The sequence below is a fragment of the Chinchilla lanigera genome, unplaced genomic scaffold, assembly GCF_000276665.1.
Source record: "Chinchilla lanigera isolate Chin_1 unplaced genomic scaffold, ChiLan1.0 scaffold00127, whole genome shotgun sequence".
NCBI classification, from domain to species: Eukaryota; Metazoa; Chordata; class Mammalia; order Rodentia; family Chinchillidae; genus Chinchilla; species Chinchilla lanigera.
In genome coordinates, this window is record NW_004955528.1 from 2,055,415 (window position 1) to 2,078,669 (window position 23,255).

General features: G+C 59.6%; 1 protein-coding gene across 1 annotated transcript in view; it reads right to left on the reverse strand.

The window, feature by feature from the left end:
* The window catches only part of Cdh4 (cadherin 4, type 1, R-cadherin (retinal)), a gene marked incomplete at its 5' end in the record, with an annotated part of 554,230 nt that overhangs the window by 15,042 nt on the left and 515,933 nt on the right, over window positions 1-23,255 (reverse strand). The window contains 4 exon segments of the mRNA XM_013507435.1: window positions 911-1,053; window positions 1,330-1,583; window positions 10,685-10,870; window positions 19,705-19,842. Of these exon segments, the coding sequence (XP_013362889.1) occupies window positions 911-1,053; window positions 1,330-1,583; window positions 10,685-10,870; window positions 19,705-19,842 (721 nt within the window).

Genomic DNA, 23,255 nt, shown 5'->3' on the forward strand with positions numbered 1-23,255 from the left:
TAACCCTAACCCTAACCCTAACCCTAACCCTAACCCTAGCCCTAGATTGAACCCTAACCCTAACCCTAAACCTAAACCCAGCCCCAGCCCTAACCCTAGCCCTAGCCCTAAACGTAACCCCAGGCCCAGCACTAGGCCTAGCCCTAAACATAACCTGGGTATGAGCCCCAGCCCGAGTTTAACCCTAACCCTAACCAAAACCATAACAATAACCTCAGCCTCAGTCGGAGCCCTAACCCTAGCTTTAACGCTAACCCTAACCCTAACCCTAACCCTAACTCTAACCCTAACCCTAACCCTAACCCCTGTACCAGCCCCAGCCCCAGCCCCAGCCCTAACCCTCAGGAGAGCTCAGCTGGCCTTGGGGTGCAGACCCAGGCAGGGGCCTCCCAGCTGAGAGCTCCCAGCGTCTCGCTCCTCCAGGCCTGGTCTTGGTGCAAGCCCTCCCTGTGCCGCCTGACCTCCCGCCCGGCCTTCCCTCACTTCTTGTCTGCTCAGCCAGCGCTGCAGCTACAAAGGTTACAGAACTGTGGATCTGGCTGTAAGGCCTCCGGGTGTGGGTGGTGAGACTGAGGCCCTAGCTGTCCAGGTCACAGTGTCAGGCAGCGACAGGCTGGGATGGCCTCTGCCACCTGACGTCCGACCCTGGCCCCGGAGTCACGAGCGCAGGGGGACTGGTGATGCCTGTGTGGGGGGCTGATGGGCAGATGACAGGTGGTGGCCATCAGGTGAGGAGGCTCAGGTTGAATGAACGGGGGCCTGGCTGGGGGACACGGTGGGCAACCAAGTCCTGCTCACAGCGCCTGCAGCTCTCTGACCCTCGGTGCTGTGGCCTCCCTCCCTGGCCAGCCCTGCCCTTGCCTACAGCACTGGGGCCCGGGACAGCTGCCTCCCGAGAGGGCGCACCCACCATTGTCCGCTGCCAGGAAGGTTGCCTCGTAGACATTGTTTTTGATGTACAGGGACTCGCGGTCCAGGATGGCCGCCGTGGTGATCTGACCGTTGGAGGCATTGATGTGCAGCCAGTTCGCTGGGTCGGACAGCTTTGAGTACCTGCAGGGGTGGAGGAGCAGAGCCAGGGCTGGGCCATGTGGGCTGCCGTGGGCCCCAGTGCCCTGCACCCCAGGGACCAGGGACCAGACAGCCCAACATCCGGGCATAGCCCGCCTTTCAAGCTCCTGGTACTTGGGGAGCTGTGAACTCCGTGAGGTCGGGAGCCCTTCCCACCTGCCTCCCCCGACTTCCTGGGTCTCTGCAGGGCTACCTCCTCGTGGACAGCAGCACCGAGGCCTGGAAGCCCCTGCTGGGCCGGCTGGGCTGCGGACCCACCTCACAGCCTGCTGCATGAAGCGGTCAGGGTCCACAGCCGAGAAGGTGGTGAGTGCGGTGCCGGCGGGCACACCCTCCTCCAGGCGGATCAGCTTGCGGTTGGAGGGGAAGTAGGGCGCCTCGTTGAGGTCCGTGACGGAGATGGTCACTCCTGCCGTGGACTGGAAGGACATCTGGATCCCACTGGCCAGGGGTGCCTGGTTGGACACCATCACGGTCAGCATGAAGGCCCTGTTCAGCTCGTAGTCCACTGCCTGGAAGGGAGAGGGGGCCGGTCAGTCTGCGGGGCCAGCCCCACCCTGCTCTTCCGCCCGCTCCGCCCGTGGCTCTGCGCCTGCCTTCTGGCACCAGGAGTCCTCGGCTCTGGCTTCCCGCAGGGTGTGGCCAATGGCAGGAGACAGAGGTTGGGGGGAAGGACCCCAGGCCCTGGTGAGGCAGGGATAGGGCTCCTGGGGGCTCCTGCCCTGCGGGGCGGCCTCTCCTCCCTGGTCCAGTGCTCACCCACTCCCTCCAGCCCAGAGCGCCCACTGGGAGCGGTGGGCCATGGGGGTCCCCAGAAGAGACAGCCACCGGTATTTGTAAGTGGATTAGGAAATGGGGTCTCTGCAGATGCCATTCTGTGGATGGAGAAGTTAAACGTCTCACAATGGGATTATCCAGCTCAGCGGAAGGCAAAGGGACTTGAGATGCAGACAGGCTGAGGCCGTGTGCAGACAGAGGCTTGGAAGGGTGGGGCTCCCAGCCAGTGAGCCCCCGAGATTGCCAGCGCCCACCAGAGACTGGGGAGGAACAGGTGCTCGGCAGGGGCTTCTGGGGAGCACAGACCTGCCAGCACCTCAACCTCAGACCCCTGGCCAACAGCGCTGCGGGGAGTGCGGTCTGTTTTTTGTTTGTTTCGGTATCTGGAGATTGAACCCAGGCCCTTTGCCCCAAGCTATATCAGTGCAGTTTTTACTTTGACACAAGATCTTACTAAGCTGGCCAGGCTGGGCTCAAGCTTGTGATCCTCCTGCCTCAGCCTCCCAGGGTGCTGGGATTACAGGCATGCATCTGACTTGCTAATTGTGTTTGTGTGTTGTGACTTGTTACTGCAGTCCCTGGACACCGCACCCCAGGCCTGTGCACTCAGGGATGGGACTGCAGTTACGCCCTTGGTGGGGTAAGGGGAGGCTCTGGCTGATGACTGCAGGAAGCTTCCATAGTCTGATGAGAGGTGCGCGGCCAGAGAAGCTCTGCGCAAGCCTTTCCCACACATCTGGGCCGAGGGAAGCTGCACAGAGGCAGCGTGGGGCCGAGAGGCCAAGCCTGCAGCAGTCTGCGTGGGGCCCCACATGACAAGACAGGCTGCACTCGCATTTAAAAAATCCCACTTGGGCACAGGCCAAGTAGCGCGCAAGACTAGAGGCCACCCGTGGGCCCCACGTGTGCCTGCCAGTGGTGGCGAGATCCGGACGGAGGGGCAGCCTGCAGCCGTGCAGAGTGAACCTGTGTGACCCAGAGCCCAGGCTCCCGTCGGGAGGAGCCGAGAGCTGAGCGCTTAGCAAGCAGGTGAGATCGGGCAGGCGCAGCGGGCCACAGCTGCAGTCCCAGCTCCCCCGGCAGCTTAGTGAGATTCTGTCCTGAAATAAAGCAAAGGGCTGGGGATGGACTGCAGCGCTAGAGTGCTCACCAGCACGAGTGAGACCCAGGGTTCAGTCCCTAGTACAGACACTCTTGTTTAACCACTGCTCGGACTGACCCCTGCCGCTCGACTTGTGACGGTCTTTTACTTTCAGACAGGTCTGTGCATCTTGTTTATGGAGCCCCGTGTCTTTTCTGTACAGCACACCTTGTTCATACGGTCCTGTCGTCTTGCTCATTGTACTGCAGGCTACAGCGCTGTAGTTCTGTGTTCTGTTGTACATTACAGCGCTGCCTGTTAGAGCTACGCAAATCAAAGCAGTCATCAAGTTGGGGTTTCCTTTGACGGTTTCTTCGTTCTAGTGCTGTAATGTACGCGCTATGTTTAATTCCTCATGCAGCGACCGATTCATTTAGCGGCGGAGTCACAGCTAAGGCACTCAGTGATGGAGGATGAGGGCGATCCCGTGGAGATTCCACGCCATCACCAGGGTGCAGCCGCCGTGGTTATGAGGAGGAGGGCCAGGCTGTGGTGCCCGGCCTGTCCCTGTGTGGGGCACGCTCTGCCGCAGGAAGACCATCCCCAGACTCGGCCCTCAACTCTGGACCTCCGGAGCCATGACACAAAATAAAACTTTTCGTGGTAATGGATCCAGCCTGTGGGACTGAGTTACGGGGCACAGATGGACGTGGACAGTCGGAACCCTGAGGGGAGAGGTGCCGGCGCCTCTCGGAGAGCGAAGAACAGGACAGGAGGTGGGCGGCAGCTTTCCTCCCGTTCCTTTACTCTGCTGGGCCCTTGGCAGCCTCATGCGTTGCCCGCCGGTTCCCTTATGTGGGTCTGCGGGGAGCAGAAGCATCCCGGCTGGAGGGAGGGTGGGCTGCTCACCTCGTGGCAGCCAGGAAGCAGAAAGCAAGAGTGGAAGACGGAGGGAGGGGGAGGGCGGGGTGGGGGAGGGGAGGAGCTGCCCTGGGACTGCACACGCCTCGAGGCTACACCCAGGAAGGTCAGGACCCGCTCCTTCTCAGCCCCACCTCCTGTTTCCGTCACCTCCCCAGCACCACCCCCTTACGATCCCACCTGAGGAGTGGGAGCCCTTGGGGCCGGGCGCTTCCCCAAAGTCCACCAGCCCGCAACCAAGTATGTGAGTCTGGGGACATGGCAGGTGGGAAGCGCAGCGTTTTGCACGTGTATCTGCTCATAGCTTCAGAAAGCACCTGGGAAAGTGTAGCGGAGCGCTGGCAGAAGCGGTCGCCTGTGACAGAAGGCAGGTCTGAAGTCACGGCGGGGTCACTGTGCCTGGACCGTGCAAGTCCACTTCGGGGTGACACGCCCCTCACCATAGAGCCTTGACTTTGGAGACCGGCTAGCTTACGTCCTCACCTTCGGTACTGCAGGCACAATTATATATAAAGCAGTCTCCAAGATACGCAAAACCAAGTGTCCGTCAGCTGGTAACATGACTCCCAAGGCAGTTACCGCTCAGAGACGGGTGCCCAGGGCTGGGCCCTCCCGGGACTGCTTCTAAGACAGCAGCAGAAGAAAGAAATCGCAGACTCATTCGGTCTTCCCGTTGTTGGTGGTGACCTCAGGTTTGGTATTTTTAGCGGTTTATATATATTGTAGGGTAAAGTAAATAATTATGCTGAGAATGTCAAGACCCAAGCGTTACCATGTAGGACAAAGGAGATGCAAAGATAAAATTAACACAGTTAAGTAAGAACTCTCCGAAGTCAAATTCGAATCGAATATTCGTTTCAGTCAGTGGAATGAACTGCGATGCCCCGTAGGGCCCCAGGGCGAGCGGCTGCCCGCCTGTGCCCCGTGCTGGACCTGAGTGCTGGCCGGCAGGCTGCTCCTGGCCTGAGGCAGGAAAGCAAGAGGTGCTCAGCTGAGCACGGGCCGCCGGTGGGAAGGGCGGGAGTGGGTGGCTGGAGGTTTGAGGAGCAGGACTCCGCTGGCACAGCCCCACGGGCCAGAGGAGGGGCTGCTTGAGCATCAGAATCCATAGTGCATTCCGAATATGCAAACACCCATGCATTCTTAGTAATAATAACGAGAAAAAGAAAAAGCAAAACAACAACTCCACCGGTGTGGTCGGCTAGGAAATGACCCCTGAAGACAGCCAGGGGCTGATCCCTGGCACCTGCCACTGGGATCGGTGGCCAAGGCCGAGCAAGGGGCTGGAGGTGACAGCAGCTGCGAGGGACCTGGTGGGGTCCCTGGGGTGCTGGGAGGCCCCACCCTGGCGGGGTTCTTCTGTGGTTTGCCTCTGTCCCTTTGTCCCGCTCCCTGTGTCTCTGGCCTCTGCCTTCCTCCTCACGTCTTCCCTCGCTCTGATCCTTCTCTTTTTTGTTTTCTTTTTGAAACAGGGTCTCACTGTGTAGTTCCTGTTAGCCTCAAAGTTGTGGTGATCCTCCTGCCTCAGCCTCCCAGTGCTGGGGTTACAGGCGTGCTCCACCATGCCAGGCTCAGCTCCTCCTATCAGGACCTGATCGTCTTGGGGCTGCCTGGATAGGCAGGGTCATCTCCCATCTCAAGACCCTCCGCAGAATCGCACCAGCAGTCTCCCGTGCCATCTACCACGGTGCATTACAGCTTCCTGGAGCAGGGCATCCTGGGGGCAGCCATTATTCTGACCCCACAGACCTGTATTTCAGAGCAACCACAGGCCCTGTTGGTGAGGAAAGCTCTTTCGTACAGGAGGGTTTCAGCTAAGGGACGAATGGTAGAATTTTAAAAGCACTGTACCCCTAATGCCTTTGCGCTGTGATTTGTCACCGACAGATGATACCACCAACAGGTGCACACTGGTGGAGAGCTGGGCGTTTGTGGTGTACGGGGCGTCAAGCTGTCATCAGGGGGAGTAGGCTGTCCCCGCTGAGCCCTGGTCAGGCCTGGATGCCTGTGAGTGGGACAGCCGGCCGCCATGGGTCATGGGTTCCTGGCTCGAACGGAGCTCCTGGCCCCAGGCCCCTCCTCAGGGACTGACCCTTCAGGTCCACAGCCTTCCTCGCAGGGAGTGTGGGCCGCGGGGGACCAGATACACGGCAAGGAAGCCATCAGAAGCCCCAGCATGAGAGAACCCCACAGGCAGCCATGGGGGGCATGCTCTAGCTCGAGAGACTCCTGAGGTGTTACAACCAAATGCCATGCGGGGAAGCCGTCTGGGTCAGGTTTAGGTACTTAGATCGCAAAGAGACAGTTTTGAGGGAGACCGAATATGAACTTGGATAATGAGGGTCGGGCGACTGTGTTAGGTGGGGTGGCGGTGTGTGGTCATGTAAGCAGCACGCACTTTTGAGGGTGACACATCCTGACGTGTTGAGAGGTGAAGGACCATGAGATCTGGGAATGAAGACGAGACACTCTTCAGCAGAATATGCGGAGGAAGCTCCTGCCATTGGTCCCGCGTGGTTGCTATGGTCTCTTCTCGGCCTGCCTGGGAGCCTCGTGATAAAACCTTAGAGCAGTGCTGTCCTGAAGCCAGCCTTCTGCCTCTGTGGTTGCTGGCGGCAGTGTGTGTGTATGTGTGTGTGTGTGTGTGTGTGTGTGTGTGTGTGTGCATTTGTGGGTCCCACCTGGCACTGGCTCACCTGGCTCTGAGCCCGGCCCTGCCCCAGGGCAGCTGTGACAGTGCTTCCCAGCTACTGCTACTAAAGACGGTCTTTGACTGCAAAAAGAAGGAATTAGGGCTGGGGATAGAGCTCAGTGGTACAAGTGCCTGCCTGGCAAGCGCAAGGTCCTGAGTTCAATTCCCGGTACCAAAAATAAATAAATAAATAAATAAAAACAAGGAATTAACGATCAGGTAGCAAGTGGGCAAGGACAGGAGACAGGCTGGCTCGTGAGCCCCGAGGGAGTGGCGCCCGGTGCCTCTGCCTCCTCAGTGCCCAGCGCTGTGCCGTGGAGGTTAAGACCGGCTGTCACCTCTGAGCTCCGTGTTCCCAGAACCGGGCCCTTCAAGGGCCACCATGGCAGCACTTTCGATGGCCTAAGCTGCCTCAAGTCTGACAGGGTGCCCGGTGCACAATGACCCGAGGGACCCAGGCGGGAAATGGCGAGCCTCATCGGTCCTGGGCTTGGTTGCTCTGCCCCTGGGTGCAGGTGCCCGCCAGCACGCAGCGCCAGCTGGGCCTACGCTGTGACCAGGTCCCCAGGGCTGCAGAACTGAGCCCTGGATGTCGCCACAGCCTCTCCCCAGGACCCCAGGCCGGCCGGGCTGCTGAAACGCATTGCTTCCTGGAGCCGCGGGGCTGCGTCTGTGAGAGCCAGGAAGGGAAGGGACCTCGCGCCCGGATTTATTGCTTTGTGTCCCTGGGGTCGTGGAATAACGCTGCGTGTCTGCATTAAAAATGGTGTCACAGTCTGAGCAAGTAGGCCTTCCAGAAAGACTATTATGGCCAATAAAAGTCCCAGGAAGGTAAAATAAAACACGTTCGTAATGGAGAAATCAATAAGTAATTTGCTCCTGCGGTTTCAATTAGGGCAGCTGGATCCGCTCCTGAGGGAGGTCGGGCCACCGCACCCAGCCTGTGACTCCCAGGTGGGGGTGGGGGCCCTGGGGACAGGGGTAGGCTGGAGCCGTGGGGCACCCTGGGGTGCGCGTTGTACTCTATGGGAGGAAGCCGCGTGAGGGACTCTGTCTCCCTTGCTGGGGGAGGGGACAGTCCACCCAACCGGGGACTGCAGGATGCTGCTCCCAGGAGCCTGCAGCGGCATTTGGGGTGCGGCCCCTTGCCCCACACAAGCCGTGGGCAGGAGGGGTGGCGGCAGAGGCGGCGGCGGCGGAGGCCAGGCCATGGCTGTGCTCCAGGGCGAGGGCCAGACTGGCTGGAACTCAGGACAGCGACCCCCGGAGCCCTGAGGTCTGACTGGCAGTGAGGGCTCTGAGGAGGGCAGGAGGTGACAGACACCCCTGAGGCTTGGGGCCTGGGAGCAGACAGCCTGGGCGCCCAGCTCTGGTCCACCTGAGGGAAGTGGCTGGCTTTTGGGGGCTCCGGATCTGCGATGGGGCAGGGGGCTGGGCAGGCATCAGCAAGACCTGCCTGGGAGGACTCCTGAGGCCCGGGACGACATCACTACCATCGGTATATGCAGTCCTGGTCCCCACCCCGGGCCCTGCTGCATGGGCGCCTCCCTGGCATGCCCAACTGCCCCCAAGAACTGCATTTCAAGGTGACCAGCAGCCTCCTCCCGGAAGGATGCTCGTGCTGCAGAAAATACCAGCTAATACATGAAGAAAAGACGAATGGGAGCGTCCCCTGGAAACAGTGGTGGGGTGCAGCGGCCAAGGGTCGCATAGACCTGGGAGCTGGTGCCGTGGGGGATCAAACACCAGCCCCTCCCCCATGGATCTTCCCGTCCCAGCAGAGGCCTGACTGTGCCTTGCAGACCTCCCCGAGAGAGCCCCAGCTCAGCCTCAGCACAGCAGCGCCTTGCTGAGAACAACAACCTCCAGCTCATCAAGGTTTTGGGGGAACTTTTAGTTCCTGGAACTGGGAGGGGCGCTCAGTTTCTCCCCCACTGGGCGGCACAAAAACAGGCGGGGCTTTGTCAGGTGGACAGGGAGAGGCCAGAGGGAGGCTCGAAGCCAAGGCCTGAAAGTGTGTGGGTCGGGTGTGAACCACCAACCCCAAGCAGACGGCTCCCACAGCAGAGAAAATAAATGCTGGTGAGCCCTGGAGAGTGGGGGACCCGCGGGCACAGAGAGGGCTCCCCACTGCCTCGGAGCTGTCAGGCACAGAGCGGAGGTGGGACTGTCGCAGCGTAGCCCCTCGCTCCCCACACGTCCGCGCAGAGGACTTGGCAAATGCATCAGTGTGCGAACGGTTATTTCATCGCAGGGTCGTGTGGGGACTCATCTTACTGTGCCCCTGCTTTCCTGTGTGGTGGGAAATCTCATGGAGGAAGTAAAGGGAGGGATTTGTGAGGAGTCTGCGGCAGGGCCCGTCTTCCGCCGCTTGCTCAGAACACCGGCTCTTGGTAACCAGAAAGAAGACTGGGACACAGAGGATGGAGGAGGAGTCCCTGGGTTGTGTGGTAGGTGCTGGGGTCTCCTGCAGCCCCCACTTCTTCCTTGGTAGCAGCAGTTTGAAAAATGTGTCAGCTGACAAACCCAGTATCTCCTCTGGTTAAGAATGACCATGTGACTAAATTCTACCTAAGAAGAGGTAGACAAGGGCTGGGGATTTAGCTCAGTGGCACAGCACCTGCCTGGCAAGCGCAAGGTCATGAATTCGATTCCCAGTACCGGAAAAAGAAAGAGGAGAGGTACACAGACCTTCTGGGAAGGTCCTAGAATAAAGGAGGGTTCATGAGTAAAGATCCTTTATTAAGGGTTCAGACCATTCCTTAATTTAGGAGAGGCAAGCCTTTTTTCTTCTTTTTGCTATCCTGCTGCCTGTAAAATTCTTTTTTTTTTTTTTTTCCGGTACCGGGAATCAAACTCACGATCTTGCGCTTGCCAGGCAGGTGCTGTGCCGCTGAGCTAAATCCCCAGCCCTGCCTGTAAAATTCTTATAGTGGCTGGAGCCCTTGCAGCTGTTTTGGACCATGAGGTATTCTAGAGGATGAAAGCATTGCACAACAGAACAGAAAGATGGAAAGACCTGGGTCTCTGATGACTATGCCGTTGTCTTATTGGCCCCAGCTGCTGGCCAATAAGATTGATTCCTCTTACACGCGAGAATAAAACCCTCAAGTATTGAATGTCTATGGTCAACTCTGTGTGACTGGCAGCCTGATATGGTTTCTAAATGATACAGCCCCAAATTAAGCTTGCTTTTCCTTACAGCTGGACCCTCCAGCGTAGCTCTGAGCTCGCCTTTCGGTACCCTCTCTCTCTTGTTTTCTTCTGAGTCCTATTAACATTCACTTTTGGAATGGGAGCCACTGAAGTGCTTTATGCTACACTGTCCAAGATGGTCAGTTTCACCGTATCACTCAGCACCTGCTCTCCCCGGGTCAGGAGAGTTGTCATGTGAGCTGTGAAAAAGGCTGCGGTTAGAGGCTGACTCTCCACTCCGTCAACAGCAGGCTTTTGTAAGTCTCTTTGAAACTGGATTAGGAACAGTTTTCTAGAAAAGCAGACGTGACCAAAACTCTATCCTGCTCTAAAATAGCAGCACCAGACTCCAACCACACAGCCGTGTAACAAATGTTCCAGGGACAGAGGGGGACAGCCTTGCGCCATCCACCCCAGAAGCAGTCTGCACACGCCTTCTTCAGAACCCGGAGCCAGAACCCGGAGCCAGAACCCAGAGCCAGAACCCAGAGCGATTCCACGCAGAGGAGAGCTCTAGGCTCAGAGCAGGCAGGAGAACACCAGAAAAGCACAGACATTAGCAAAAGACCCTACTTCATATTCGCAGCCGGGTGCACACCTGCAATCCCAGCTGCTTCGAAGGTTGAGGCAGGAGAATTGCAAGTTTGAATCTCAAAATAAAAAATAAAAAGGGCTGGGGGTCTAGCTCATGTGAAGGCCCTAATTTTATACGTAAAATCGTAAATCCCTACGACTTCATGACCTGGGATTGCCTCGAGGATGTTTTAATGGTAGAAGGTCCATCCATGAAACTCACCTAGTACAATATTGACAGCAGGGAGGGAGGGTGGTGCTGTTCTGGGGTCTCTGTCTCCAGCAGGTGGGGTACAGCCTCACCTTCGGGTACTGGGTGTCTGCACCTTACCGTTCGACCGTTCTCAGGGTGCATGCAGACAGCAGCCACCCACCTTCACCACGGTGACCATGCCCTCGTTGGTGGCAGGGTCGGTGCGGACGCTGAAGTGCCCCGAGGGGTCCCCGCTGATGATGCGGTAGACGGCGTTCCAGTTGGGCGAGTGGGGCTGGTCGCGGTCCATGACGGTGAGGTTGGCGACCACCGTCTCCACCCTGTTCTCAGGGACCTCTCCTGCAAACTGCAAAATGCAGAAAGGACACCGTTACGGCCGCGTGGACTGCAGCGCTGGGACTCCCTGCCTACAGGCCGGGCATCTGGGACCCTGCCTGTCACCCAGCCCACGTGTGAGGAAGACCTCGAGATGACACAGGGTTGCCACCAACCCGCACCGGGGCTGGGGCTGTGGTGACCCCAGGGCAGTGGGCAGCAGTGTGTGGGAACCAGCGCTGCAGACCCCTGTCCATCCAGGAACGAAAGAATGAGTGAGTGAATGAATGAGTGAACCAAGGGAAGCCTCTGGTAGGCAGACAGACAGGGAGCGGGCCTGTCCCTAGGTCCCAGAGAGGTGCCCCTTGGGTTCCAAAACAAGACAGAAACCAGTGGAAGATCAGGGCCTCCGGCCCGCCCTACCCAGCACCAGGGACTGAGGCAGTTACTGCACTCAGAGGAGAGACTGGGAAGTCACGGGAAGCGGCTCTCCCTGGTGTGACAGGGTGGTCGTCCAGGGAGACCAGGAGCCGGGAGAGGCGCCAGGCTCTCTGCAGGGGAGGCGGCCAGGGATGAGCCTCAGTTTCTCCACCTGGAAACCAGAGCAAGACACTTGTCTGCTGGCCTCCTTGGACAGCAGGGGGAGCCTGCCTGTAGCTCCAGATGCTTTGGGAACTCTGTGGAAGGACAACCAGCGTGTCGCCTGCCACAGCTCCCACACAGGATGGGGGGAGAGGGGCACAGCGGAAAACAGCTGCTCACGTCCGGGCGGTGGGAAGCAGCCAGAGGGAAGCGAGGTGCTGGAAGGGAAAGAAACCCTTCCAGGCCAGGCCCACTCACCCCCTCTTCCTCCCAAACCTTGCCTCCTAACACCAAGCGTCGTGCTTGTGTCCAGGTGTCCCCCCAAAGCCTCATGCGGTCACAGGTGTGGCTTTTGCAGACGTGGCTGGATCTAGAGTGTGACTGGCTCATGGTGCAATGCTGGGATTAAGGGCGTGTGATTACTAGTCAGTCCACCGATGGGTTTGGCACCGCCCTAATGCCAGTAAGCCAGACAGAATATGAAAGGGGCAGAAAGAAGTTGCTAAGGCCCCTTTCCTTACTTGCTTTGCTTCCTTCTGCCCACCATGAACTGCCTCTTCTCTGCAATGCCAGTCTGCCAGGTCATCCGCCTTGGAGCCGGCCAATGATAGGCTGACACCTCCACAAACTGTGAGCTAAATAAACCTTTTCTCATTTAACTTTGGGGGTTAAGTATTTTTTCCTCAACAATGACAAAAGCAACTAAGATACCAAGTCAGTGATAAGGATCCCATAATCTGAAAACCTTCCAAAATCCCTGCCTCTGAGCACATGAGGCTTTGGGAGGACATCAGTCAGGATCATTGATCCCCACCTCTGGTCCAGGGGCCACATCACCCCAAGCTTCCTTAGGGACTGGGTTGGCTTGGTCTAATGCAGGGGTTGGCAAACTACAGGGCCAAATGCAGCCCTCATGCTACTTTTGTAAATAAAGTTTTATTGGCACACAGCCCTGCCAATCACTTACACATCCTCTACACCTACTTTCCTGCTGTAGCTTGAAGCTGGGTAGTTGTGACAGAAGGGGTGTGGTCTTCATCAGTCTCTTCACAGAAAATGGTTGCAGATCCCTGTTCTGCAGCTCTCACCTTAGTAACTGGCTGTGGGTGCATGACCCATGTCACACGACTCATGTCAGCCAATCAGGACTCAGTCTGGTGTCCCTACCTCTGGGCTCCACGTTGTAAGCATGAGTGTCTGAAGGTTGGGTGGGGGCTGCCGTACACACCTGAGAACAAAGGCAGCCTGGAGGAAGCACAGCAGAGAAGAGGGTCCTAAGCCCAGCCCTCACACGCTGTAGGAGCCTTGCTCTGCCTGCGCCCAGGTAGCCCTGTACCACCCACTCTGCCCTGCTCCTGGGCTCCCTGGGGCCTGTTTACAGCGAGCTGGGCTCCTCGGTGCCTTTACAGGCCGAGTGTATTTTAAGTGAGGTGAGTTCAATAACGGTTCACCAAGCAGGGCCTCGGCTGACCGACCAGGCTTAGGATTTTCTTTCACCTTCTCCTAGCCGTAGGGCTTTTAAATTTAATTTGCCAGGTTTTCAGGCACAGGGAGAGCCCTCGTGCCCATGGGACATGAAGGCGGGTATTTGGGAGGAAGAAGCGACTCTAATCCAGGACTCAGATGAGTGACGCTCCCGGGAGCTTCTGTTGGGGCTGCTGGCCCCGCCCCAGCGGAGGCCGAGGTCCATGCTCAGCTCCCAGAGGGTGTCCTGGCAGCCGGGGCTTCGGGTGGGGACCGTGCCCATGGCGGGAGTTGGGAAGCCTGCTCAGCTGTGCCCTGTCCGGATGCCAGCCAGGCCGAGGGGTGGACAGTGAGGTCTGCCCACTGGCCCACCCAGCCAGGGGTCCTATCTTCCCAGAGGAGCGGAGCATTCACACAGGCGACGGCCTCGGGCCCAGAGAGTGGAAGGGTCTTGCCCACAGTCACACAGCGTGTGGGGTCTTGAGAGAGGGCCTCCCTGTGTCAGGGCACGGCTGCCCCCGGGCCAGGCCACACTGCAGCAGTACAGGGAGCCATTCCCGCCTCCCTCCCGCTGTGCTGCTCTAGGCAGGCCCATAACCCGCTGGGCCTGGCTAGCACTGGGTGGCAGAGGTGAGACTTCCTGACCTGCAGCGGGCTGAGCTCCCCGAGTCACCCATACGGTTGGTGACTGTGGCAGGATTCTGACCCAGATTCACCCCGCGCTGAGTCCCAGACTCTGACCTACTCCTCAGTCTCGGCCTCCAGGTCCACAGTACTGAGCACAAGCACTAACCCAGGCCCCCTCAGCCCTCGTGCCCGCAGGCACAGTGAGGTCAAGCAACCACCAAGGCCAGGCAGCCTTACGCAGCACAGCTGGGCTCTGGAGCCAGGCTGCCGGGGCTCCTCACACCTCTCTTGCATTTGCTGGTAAGCAGGGAGGATCCTTTGCAGGATGGCCTGGGACCGTCTTGGCTGAGGCCAGGCACCTCCTGACCTTCCCTGCCATGCTGACAGTGGGTGAGGGCTTGCGGTGCTGTCCCTCATGGTGCACAGCCTTGTGGTGCCCTCGCTTTCGGGGAGCTCCTGTCCAGCCAGTGTGGCCTGGGCCTGCTGGCCTCGGCTGTCCTTCCTCCGTTCTGCGTTAACTCCATAAGTTGGAAAAGTTACAGGCTGCCTGCTCCTCTGACGAGGTGTTTTAAAATTTAGTTTTCTCTCTAGTAAAGTGATGCTGTTGAGTTCTGCACCCTGAAATCAGTATGGTAGGGTCCGCGGCCCTGATCACCAGGTGTGGTCTTTCCTCCTCCTCCTTTTTGTAGATGGATTCTCGAAGGCCTCAGTGCGGGCGGCAGGGCCGGCCTGAGGCTGCGGTCCTTCCGTTCAGCACTGCTGGGGGCGGACAGCTCTCGGGACACAGCCTGTGCTAGCAGTGGGAGGGGAAGGACCCAGGTGTAGTTAGAAAAGAACTCTGAGCCCCCTTCTGCCGGCCGGCTGGCTGGAGGGAGTGAACCTCTCCACCATGGTCCGCTGGTTCTGGCAGGGAGCAGAGTAATGTTGCCAGCATCACCGTTATTAATGATGCCGCTATCGCTGGTGCTTTCCTGAGTGTTTCTGTGAGCCAGGTGGCTGCCACGGGACCGGCAGCTAGGAGCACATACAGTCCTCACACACCCAGTCAGGTAGGAATAGAGGAGAAACTGAGGCACAGAAGGCCCTGGAGCTTGTCCAGGTCAGCGGCCCATCAGCAGGGAGCCAGTTTGGGACTGGAGAGTCTGCTCCAGTGCCCTCCTTGACCTTTGTCCCTAGCTCTCCAGGGTGGCTCAACCACATGGGAGCCCGAGGAGCTGGAGGAGCCCGAGGAGCATGGACAGAGCATCATTGCTGTGGACACCGAGTCCCTGCCCAGGGAAGGCACACTTCTCTGTGTCCTCACCCTGGGTTTGCTGCTCTCGGAAGATGGTTCCCTGAGCTCCTGCCGTTCTGCCTGCCTCTGCTGCCCTGCAGTGCCAGGGTCTCAGTGACCCTTGGAGCAGGACTGCCCCAGGCAGTGAGGGCCGCAGCTGTCCCCTGGCAGTGGGCGCTGGCCGGGTGGGAGGAGCAGGAGGTGATGAGATCTGATGGCTGATGAGTGATGGGCAGGAGGTGAGGTCCAGCGGGGATGGGCTCTCTGGCCCTGGCCTTTGGCCGTCACCTCAGTGCTCAGAATAGTTGCCTCCAATTAATTATTTACCGTGAGGTTCACAGTGTGTGCCCGCGCATAATTAAGGGTACAGAGTCCATTCCGATGTTCAGATGCCAAGTTCTTACTCTCAGAAACTCATGCTGAATCAAAATGTCTCTCTTCCCCCAGGTTTGTGCACTGAATTGAGAAGCTGGAAGTCAGGGTTGGCCAGGGGAAACTCGCCTGCAGGTGAGGGCCCAGGATGGCCGTCGGCAGATGCTGCCTGGCCAGCTCAGCTAGGCCCGGTGGGTGTGAGGCACAGTGCATCTGTGCCCCGCCAGCCTGGGCCTGGAGGACAGCACTGTGCGTGTGCTCCCTGGGGTCCAGAAGAACCTCACAGTCCTGGAGGCTGTGGACGTATAGATCCCCAGGCTCCTGAATTCAGTGGACCCTAGCCCGTGGCAGAACCGTTTTTACCCACCATGCGCAAGTACTCTGTGTGTAGCCACTAACTGTGTGCTGCGGGGTGGATAAGTGTTCCCCAAAACCTCATGGGTTGAGGGCTTTGTTCCCAGCCCCAACTGCTATGGGAAGTGGAGCCTCTAGGAGGCGGGGCCTAGGATGAAGTGAGGTCACAGGGGGCGTGGTCTTAGAGGCCAGTGAGCCACCAGGATGTGAGCAGTGTCACACCACACTCCCCATGCTGATGATCTGCCTGACTACACTGACAAGTAACAGTGACCGCCCACCACGTGCTCAAGCCCCAGTAAGCTTTTCCTCCTTGCAGCCTGATTCTCTGCTTTGTCACAGTGAAAGGAAGAGACACCACGATAGCAGCAAACTGGCTGGACATCTTTTTCTGGGAATTGTCCTCATGCCTGTGGTCCCTTGCCCCACTGGGAGGGCACTTGTGGGGGACCAGGATGGTCTCACTGCCTCCTTTTAAGCGTTTATCCCAGTTTTATCCTTGCCTTGGAGCGGGAAAACAATCATTCAGCACAGAGCAAGGACTAAATGCCTCTTCATGCGCAAGTTGAAACTGCAGTTTAAACTCCATGCCCACACCCCTCTTTCCTGCTGAGCACATGGGCTGGGAGGCGTGGGCGGCTGCTCACACCCCTCACCCAGTAAAGGCTAAGCTGGGCAGAGCGCCAAGTTGCTGGGTGCCCAGGCTAGGGCTAGGGCTTCCATGGCAGTTTCAGAACAGAGCCTATGGTTTGGGGTGTCCCTTCTTATAGTCCAGGGGACTCTCCCTCCTTGAGACAGGTTACACACAAGTGTAAAATGGGACAAATTTGCCGAGCTCGGAGTGGAATGGCCGTCAGCCTGAGGTCACACAACTAGGAGGGACCGAGATGAGGCCAGGATTTCTGGGCCCAGGAGTGTGCTGGTGTGGAGCCCTGGGCTGGGGGAAGGCTGGCTCATGTGACATCTCCAGGCTGCTCCGTGCTGGGTCGGACGTGTCCCCCAGAGCTTCACCTCAGGACCTGTGGATGTGGAAGAGGAGACCCCTGGCCAGGGACCTGAAGGTTGTGTCCACCCCGGCAGGCCTGCACCAACTGGAAGGGAGTGCTGATGGCAGGGTGGACCCAGAACAATCAGGCTGCCCTTTAGTAGGCGGTGTAGCTGAGATCCAGGCAGGAGGGAAAAATCACTTTTAATTAACTGTGAAGAGCAGGAACTGGATCATGCGGTCTCCTGCATCTCTTTAGCTTCTGGTAATCGGTCTTGATTAAACCCAATAAAAATAGCCCTGCCGTGTATGTGGCAGTGTGGTCAGCCTTCCCCGCCTACACCTGTTTCAAGGAGCACCTGCCAAGGGCCACCTGGGCCAGGTATTGACGATGGTTCTCTGATGACTACTCAGGTCTTGTCATGGAAGGCAAGGATTCTCCATTTGTGGGGATCAGGGCCACAGTTCCTGGGGTTTGCCTCCGCCCCAGTGTCACAGAGAACCAGGTGTCTCCATCCTTGTTGCAGGGCTGCACGGAGGAAGGAATTCTCCCTTGATCCTTGGGTCAAATGCAGAATTCTGTCTTAGCATCAGTGTGATTCTCTGCCGCTCACTTCTCAGAGGTGAATGCAGACCTGGGACGTGCTGTAGATCACTCCAATGTCCCGGCACAAGGAGAGGCAGACCCAATCCTTGTCCCACACAATTTCCTTCCTCTCACCCTTCACTGACCCATGGGCCGTTCTAGGAGGCGCATGGGGTGCCCAGTGGGGGTGTTTTCAGTGTGTCTGATCTGCGTGGGGGGAGGCCAAGCCCCATCTGGGAGCAGGCGAGGGGGTGCGGGTGGCCATCCTAGCAGGACCATGCTCAGGACCTGCAGCAGAACAGGTCCACCAGCAGAGCCGTCCCACTGAGCTCAGGTGTGGGGATGGCCTGGGGGTCCCTCTGCGGGCAGGGAGGCCTGGATGCTCTTCTGCTCTGCACCTTGATGTGGGTGATGGTCACAGATACAGACAAGGGCAGACGCCTATGCTGCACCCCTCAGACCGGACTTGCATCTCAGCCAAGCAGGCCAGCAGGTGCGGGGCCACATCTTGGGGTAACGGGAGAAGCTTACTTTGGCTCCTGGCCAATCACACTTCAGGCCACCTTCTTGGACCTAAAAGTTGGAATTCACCTGTTTCAGGAAGGAGGCAGGGCCAACCTCGGGCCCCTGGTTGCTTGTGCACCTGGCAGGCCAAGGTCTTTGGGGTTCCAGCCCCCCCATTGCCTGTGGTGCTTCCCTGTCCCATGCACCTGCTCTCCAGTACCTCGGCTGCCGTGGTACTTCGTCCCTGCTCCTGGGGACGAGACCAAAGCTGGAGTGGTCATGGCTTCCTCCCACCTTGTTTTCCGTGGAGATCTCAGGGCCCTGGGGCTGTTCCCTGGGGGAGGTGGGGTCCCTGCTGCACCCCAACAACAAGCCTCCAGCAGGCTGGTGCTGGGGCCAGGGTGTGTCCCTGGGGGCATCTGAGCACCTGCCCCAGAACAAAGTGGCCCTGACTCTGCAGTCAGAGCAAGGGGGGCTGCCCTGGAGGCTGGGGAACGCATTTACGCCTGGTTTGGGACTGAGGTGAGCTTGGCAAGCTCCTCGCTCTGGGGGCATGGACAATGCAGGAGCTGAGCCAACCCTGCGTGCCCCACCCGGCCGCAGGTCCACAGTTGTGACAGAACAACTCAGGCGGAGTTGTGCCGTGGCTGAGCACAGCGAGGCCGGGCTGTGCTCGGCAGCCCTCTAGGTGCAGTGGGCGGAGGAGGGACGGCTGGTCAGCCAGCCAGGTCCGGGGCCGGAGCACTCGCCCAGAGCTCAGGGCAGGGCACCCCTGTTTTCACAGATCCACTGCCCAGGACCCTGGCCCTGACCCTTCCTGCCTGTGCCCACTCCAGGAGGAGAGCAGAGCCTGGCTCAGGGGCGCGGGGTCCCGGTACCTCATGGCTTCCGGGCAGTCAGTGGCAGGAAACTCCTGGCTGCCTTGTGGCTGAGGGTCCCTGGGGAGAGTCCACGGGTCCCGCTCCTTCCCAGCCACCCGTCTGCAGGGGGGCAGCCTGTCCCTGTGCAGGACCGCCTGCCACGCCCATCACATGGCACTGTGTGTGCGCGCCCCACCGCCCTCCTGCCACATGGGGACGCTGGAGGGGGGTTCCGGGGGCTCTGGCCTTCCAGACACCTTCACAGCAAGCCCACTGGGAAGGAGCAGCCTCTCCTCCTGTGCCCTCTTTTGGTGGCCCAGCTGCTGGGGTCCAGTCTACCTGCTCCCAGTGGGCTGTGTGGCTCTGTGGCTTAACTCCTCCCCGTCTGTCCCTGTGTCCTGACCCCTTGTCGGCTTGATGGGAGGCCCTGGCTGGTGCCAGGCTGGCGTGAGGGGTGGCACAGATGCAGCTGGTGCTGTGCCACTGCTGCTGTTGTCACTGACACACTTGTCACTAGGCCCTCGTGGGAGAGGCCACTGCAAGGAAGGCACAGCCGTGCGGGTGTGGGAGCCTCTGGGCATTCTGGGGGCCCTTGCTGACCCACCCTCTGCAGGACTTGGCCTGGCACCCGCTGGCTGCCTCCCTGGAGGGCACCCTGGCTGGGCTGTGGCCCATCGTGTAAGCATCCAGGGTCCTACGAAACAGCGTGGGCCACACGGCATCGCTTGCTCTCGCATGGCCCTGGGGAGTCCTGTGGAGGGCATTTGCGAGCCGGGACATGGCGGTGGAGGCCAGAGCCGCCTGCAGACCACCAGGTGGCACAAAGCAGGTCATCAGTGTCTGCTGGGCTGAGTGACCCTGTGGACCTCGCAGGAAGGGACGCCCCTTGTGGCACGGCTACTTCCTGGGAATCCAGAGGGAATGAGAGTCACGTGACTGGCCATGCCATCCCCGGGGGCAGGGTGCGCCCGCGTCCCTTAAGGCCGCCACTATCCAGTGGTCTTGAGGACCAAGGCAGACAGGGGCCCTCCGCGTGCAGGGAGGTTCCTGCCCCGGCCACGGCCCCGCTGGGCATCCCTCAGGCCACGCCCCTGCAGATGCCTGGTGTGGCCCACTCCTGCCCCAGCCACCTGTGCCCAGGGCTCTGTTGCCCGCAACCTGCCCACTGCTCCCATCAGACACAGGGCAACGAGAGAGCGGCAAGTGTCGGCGACGACAGAGGCTCGGGGCCAGCGCCCCCGTGCGATTGGGTACGCACCGTGCTCGCAGTGAACTCTGGCGGGTTGTCGTTCACGTCTGTCACCGTGATGATGGCTGTGGCTGTGTTCGAGAGGCCGTAGTTAAGGTTCCCCTCCATGTCGGTGGCCTGGACGATAACGGTGTACTGCTGGACTTTCTGCAGAGGAGACATGTGCGGGGAAGGACAGCGGGTCAGCTGGGTGTCACGGATGGAGTGTGCCCGAGACCCCAGAGGGCTGGGCTGTCCCAGCACGGAAGCTTCCCTTCCCCTCCTGTTGAGGGCGACAGGTGGAGGAAGAGTCCTGCTGTGTTTCTGCCTCAGGGCCCTTTGATGGGACAGGTCACCCCTGTGCCGAGGTGGAGATCGGGGTGCAGGGAGCACCAGCTCTACTATGGGTCTGAGGGAGCAGAGAGGACGGTTTGCAGAGCAGGGCGCAAGGCTGCAGCCAGTGTTGGGGTTGGGACGTTGCCGCCTGAGCGCTTACAGTGTCCGGCTGGACTGCAAGTCAGGTTTTTTTTTTTTTTGGTTTTTCTCCGGTACCGGGAACCGAACTCACAACCTTGCGCTTGACAGGCAGGCGCTTTTGCCGCTGAGCTAAATTCCCAGCCCCCTGGACTGCAAGTCAGAACTGAGAGAAAAGAAAGAACGGCGCCCTGCGCGGGTGCTGATGCGCCGTGGCTTGTGAGACACCTTGCTGCTCTTTGGAAGTGCACGTTTGTGAGTATGCCCGTGTGTACATGTGGATGCACTATTCCTGAAGGAATAGTTATGCACAGAGGGCGGGTGTGAGCTTTGAAAGGCAAATGCAGCGCAGTGAGGTGAGCGCATCTGCCTAGGCATCAAGGGAGGCATCCCAGCTCTCCTCTGCCGGCCTGGCCCTCGCGCGTCCAGCCGGCACATCTTGCTTTCACACAACCCTTTCTGGTCAGAGGTCAGAGGCTTCCAGCACCGCAGCTGAGGATAAGCCCAGCTTATCCTTGTCCCAGGCCCTGCCCCTCTTTGGCACCTTGGAGCGGAGGGTCCCAGAGACCCAGGCAGACAGGGGCCCTCTGAGAGGCCCCTCACTTGCCCGGCAGTCCTGACTCTTGCTCCACTAAGAGGTTCAGGGGAAGGCTAGGTCCTGGCCCCGTGAGTCAATGGAATGCGCTCAGTTCCACACACTGGCTCCCTAGGAAATTATAAAGAGCAGATGGGTTGCAAACGCCCTGCCCCTCCTCTCATCCACCATCCTTCTAACCATCTACTCTCTGCCTGCACGTTCCGCTCCCGGGCCAGTCAGTGTTTCCAACGGTGAGGCAGCAGGGCCTCACCTTGGCAACTTCCTCCATGTCTACGCAAGTTTCTCCTGCTCTTTACAAATACGATATTCTTCCCCCTCCCAGACCCATTTGGAAGTCTCCACTTCAGAGGTCTCTGTGCATCGTTCCAAGGTTAGGCAGGGCGGCCCGGGCACTCCCTGGGCTCCGGCTCCCGCTTGGAGGCTGCTCCTGGGCTGCCCCTGCTGAGCAGCGCGCATGTGCTCGAAGGCTGCTCTGTGTCCACCTCTTTACAGGCTGGCAGCCTTGTCTCCATTGCAGCGTGGGCTTGCGCCATGCGGCCAGTTCCACAAACTCAAGAACAGCACAGGCCGAGATCGGAGAGATAATCAGAGAGGAGGAGGCCGCTAGAGAGAGGGCTTCTTCTCCACAAGTGGGACCTCCTGGCATCGAGTCACTGCCTGTGCACGGAGGCCGTCCCGGCAGCTGTGCTCAGAAGATGCTAGAAAGACATTTGGAGACACAGGCACCCATACATGTGCTTACGTGTGTGCATGCATGTGTATGAACACATGTACGTGTAGCACATGTTTGTGAGTATGCCCATGTGTACATGTGGATGCACGTGTCTATGTGCACACGCACGCACGCACTTTTATATGGGTGTGTAGTGTGTATTCACACGCTGGTTTCTGTGTGTGTCTCTGCTTGTGTGCAGGTCTGTGTGTGCAGCCAACGGCCACGAGAGGGCGAGCGGGGCTCGCTTTTGGGAGGCAGGACCGGTGTTTCCCGGACGAGATCGGGGATGGAGGCGTCCAGCCAGGAGGGAGCCAGCTGTCCCAGGGCTGGAGCTCGCCCAGCACCAAGGGCAGCCGCGACTCAGGCTCGCGGCGTTGTCAGGAGCACAGGGCTGGGCACCATTGCCTGTTGCTTGCGTCTGCGCTAGGGGTGCTTTTCAGGCCTTGTTGCCCGCACCCTTCTCCTTTGGGGATGTGGTCAGCTGGAGGGTGGGTGGGCAGGGCCCAGGCAGGTGCCCACACGGGGTCCACAGAGGTGTCTGGTCTGCATTTAGTGGGCAGGCTGGCTTAGCTGGAGGTTTTGATGCACTTATTGTGAAATGCTGCTGTGGGACATTGCCTCCTGGTCCTGACGTGCATTTCACCCTTTCGTGAAGCAGGTGAGGTGGGTCTGTAGCGAGCAGCAGGCTGGGACTGGTTTTCTGGGGTGCTCTTGTCTTACCCTGAGAGGCGAGGTCGCTGTGTGTACATGTGAACCTCAGCCTGGGCCTGTGCTGCCTCCGACGGTGGCCCTACAGCTTCCGAGGCCAGGCGCTGGCCAGGGTGAGCTCTGGGGCCCAGCGCCCCTCTCCTGGGCCTTGTGGGCCTGGCCTGTGCAGCCCCCATACCCTTATCAGCCCTCCGTGGGAGGGAGGAGGCTGGGCAGGCAGTGGCCACCTGTGTCCAGGGCCACCCTGCTGGACACCTGCAGGAGTCCTGAGTGGGGCCCTGCGGCCGGCCCAGCCTGGTGCCTGGGGTGCCCGCTCAGCTGTCCCTAGGCACAGGGAATGGGGCCGAGGCCCCGGCGTGGGCCACACTGTCAGCAGCAGAGCAGCAGTGAATCCATCAGAAGCAGACTGGACCATTTTCAAGTTTGAGAGCAGCGGTTGTCCCCGAGGCTCGAGCCCCCCTCCCCAAGGCTCAGCACACAACTTCCACAGAGCCTCATCCATGCTGCAGGCCCACCTGCCCTGGAAGGGATCAAAGCCTCCGTGGCAAGCGCAGCCTTGCTGCACCGTCCTCCCACACCCAGCCCAGGCGCAGAGCTGCGGCCGTACCTCCCTCCCTGGACCCGGGCTCTGAGGATCAACCTGAGGCTCGAACCTCGGCCCCTCTGCCGCAGGGCTGGGGGCCTGGGCCTGCTAGGCTGTGGCAAGGTGGGCCCTGTGCTCTGCAGGCAGTGGGCGGGGCATGTGAACGGAGGCTGGGAGCCCAGCCGCAGACCCCCTCATCCCGTCCTCCCGTAATAGGCCCAGGGCCGGTGGAACCACTGCGCTGCTCTGCTCCGGTGAGCATGTTTGAGCCTTTGTCCCGCAGCTCTGTCCTGGGCCCTGTGTCCTCTTGGGCTCTCCTGGCACCACTGCTGGAATGCCCACTCCCTGCGACCCTGAGAGCACGGCCCTGCCCTGCCTGCCAGCTGCGGGCCCAGGGCGGGAGGACTCACGGGGCTGGGTGCTGTGGAGTGGGGCTTGCGGGTGCTGGGAAACAGAAGTTGAGCTTCACATTGCTACACGACCTGGCCTCAGCTTGGTGTCTA